This window comes from Lolium perenne, chromosome 2 (assembly GCF_019359855.2).
Source record: "Lolium perenne isolate Kyuss_39 chromosome 2, Kyuss_2.0, whole genome shotgun sequence".
NCBI classification, from domain to species: domain Eukaryota; kingdom Viridiplantae; phylum Streptophyta; class Magnoliopsida; order Poales; family Poaceae; genus Lolium; species Lolium perenne.
The window spans coordinates 294,701,204-294,703,757 of NC_067245.2; the positions used below are offsets into that span (position 1 = coordinate 294,701,204).

Sequence of the window (2,554 nt, forward strand, 5' to 3'; positions counted from 1 at the left end):
TACGTGGCAACCTCCATCGCCTCGAACTCCATCCTCGCGCCGAGCTCTGCCGAGTCCGGATCATCCGGGTAGCATCCAAGTGAGGTTGTGGCCGGCCATGGGTGGTATGCGAGCCTTTTCTCAATCGTGGGAATCAAGCTGCCACGGGTGGGAACCAACCAGCCGTGCGGGAGGACTCGACGAGACCCTAGTCGCCATCATCATACATTGACTGTGGCAAAAAACAATGCGTCGGCTTGCTGAAATTGCAGACGAATTCATTGAGCAATGCGTACGAGCTTTCCCCAATAGGCCGATGCTAACTAACAGAAGAGCATCTCAAAGACTAAAATCCAACCTGAAAGCAGCCGATTCTGAACATCTAGTCGGCATTACGTAATACTGAAACAAGAATTTAGAATCTAGCCCATTTCCATTTGCTCATGCTCACTCGGCGGCGTCACGGCCTTTTTCCGTTTCCCGCCTCCGTTGGCGGAGAAAAACTTTCGGCACCGGAGCAATCCGCACCGAAGCGCATCCTGGCCGTCCAGACGAAACAACGCCGAAGCATCGTAACCATCCACGACAGCGATCCGCGGCACGCACCGCTCCACCAATCACCGCCCACCTCCTCCTCCCTATATAATCATTCCGTCCCTCTCATCGAATCCCCACATCTCATCTGCAATCCAATTCCCCACCTTCCAGCGAAACCCCACCACCGCCGCTCCACTCACACTCCGACGACATGGCCCCCAAGGCGGAGAAGAAGCCGGCGGCCAAGAAGCCCGTGGAGGAGGAGCCCGCGGCGGAGAAGACCCCCGCCGGGAAGAAGCCCAAGGCCGAGAAGCGCCTGCCGGCGGCCAAGACCGCCGCCAAGGAGGGCGGCGAGGGGAAGAAGGGCAAGAAGAAGGCCAAGAAGAGCGTCGAGACCTACAAGATCTACATCTTCAAGGTGCTCAAGCAGGTGCACCCCGACATCGGCATCTCCTCCAAGGCCATGTCCATCATGAACTCCTTCATCAACGACATCTTCGAAAAGCTCGCCGGCGAGTCGGCGAAGCTGGCGCGGTACAACAAGAAGCCCACCATCACCTCCCGGGAGATCCAGACCTCCGTCCGCCTCGTCCTCCCCGGCGAGCTCGCCAAGCACGCCGTCTCCGAGGGCACCAAGGCCGTCACCAAGTTCACTTCCTCGTAACTGCATCTGCTAGTTTAGCTCGTGCCTTTTCTGTCTGTCTCTTGGGATGTTGTACGATGCTACTATCTTGAATAGAATGATGTTGCACTTCCAGCTCTGTATCATCTTATGGTTTGCCATTTTCTAGATTGATTGTGTTTGATGAAGAATGTCGATGAATTAGGATATGCGAAATCTGAAGCATTAGTAGGAATTGTTTGCCTGAAAGATGTGGAGTGGCTTTGAATGGGCATATTATCTGCACATGTGAAAAAACGATGGTGCCATTAGATGTCTGAGTATCTTTTGCCAACATGCTGCAATTTAATCTATAGTTTGCCTTGAATTCTTATTTATCTGAGGCTGCTGCAAATAAACATAGTAGTTTTCCAAACAACATATCTGTAACAGCAATGAACAAGTTCTGTCCCAACTTTATTCTTAGTTCATTGCTGTTTCGAATGACTTAATTGGTGCTTCTCTTTCTTCTCCATGTTTTGCTCTATCCAAAAAAACAAACATGAGGTATGCATCTCCATCTTGCGGTATTAGAGGCCGATGGAGGGATGATTCTAAAAATTTGTATCCGTTTGATAGTTAACTGAATTGTGAAACTTCATAGGTGTCTATTAGACTATTACTACTGCATTCTATCTCTTGTTTTGGACCTTTGTAGTCACCATAAGTGGACAATGTTATGCTTGGAGTATAAATCTTTGTCTATGACTTGATACAAAATAGATGTCATGTGCTTATGACTTGACGCAAAAATAGATGTCCTGGTTCAGGAATGAGAGTACTTGGCACCATTTGGCTTACATTTTTTTTTGGACATATGTAAATAGTAGTACTACAATTATTATTGTGCCATTGTGAACCACTTGGGTTTTCTAAGTTGACTTGATATCTGTAGTAGAATCTGATTTGCAATTTAATTTTAACTGATGCTGTTGCAAAGCTTTGAGAACAGCTACTAACTGAATCATATATAGTTTGTGGTATTTTAGGATCACCTCTTGTGCCAACTTGCTTCTCCACTGATGTTCTAGATGACTTGGATTCAGGCTTCTCTTTGCTGCATCCTCTTGCCTGTATTCCCTGGAATGCCTCGCTGAGGTACGCTTCCTTCAAAAGGCTTCTCGTCCAGTAATATCCTTTATAGAACATGTACTTCCCTATGTTATTAGGTATTTTGTCAGACAACTAGATCCCTGATAATATCTATTATTTGAGTTAGTCATGGCTTCAACTTTTGACGCAAACAGCCTAGATAGGATTTTGTAGATAACAGAATACTGGATCTCTGCATTTGATCTTCAACAGAAACAGTTGTGGAAATACCATATTCTTTGCTAAGCCAGACTCTTATCACATGGACAACCCTACATATGGTTA

The 2,554-nt window shown here is 46.9% G+C and overlaps 1 protein-coding gene across 1 annotated transcript; it reads left to right on the forward strand.

Annotated features, from left to right (window-relative positions):
- The first annotated feature begins 658 nt into the window (after window positions 1-658).
- On the forward strand, window positions 659-1,273 carry LOC127336194 (histone H2B.2-like). Its single transcript, XM_051362979.2, has one exon. The coding sequence runs from the start codon at window positions 728-730 to the stop codon at window positions 1,178-1,180; it is 453 nt and encodes a 150-aa protein (XP_051218939.1). The 5' UTR covers window positions 659-727; the 3' UTR covers window positions 1,181-1,273.
- The last annotated feature ends 1,281 nt before the right edge of the window (window positions 1,274-2,554 follow it).

Bases quoted from the DNA above. Each gene is read 5' to 3' on its own strand.
- LOC127336194 (XM_051362979.2), top strand. From the start codon at position 728: ATGGCCCCCAAGGCGGAGAAGAAGCCGGCGGCCAAGAAGCCCGTGGAG.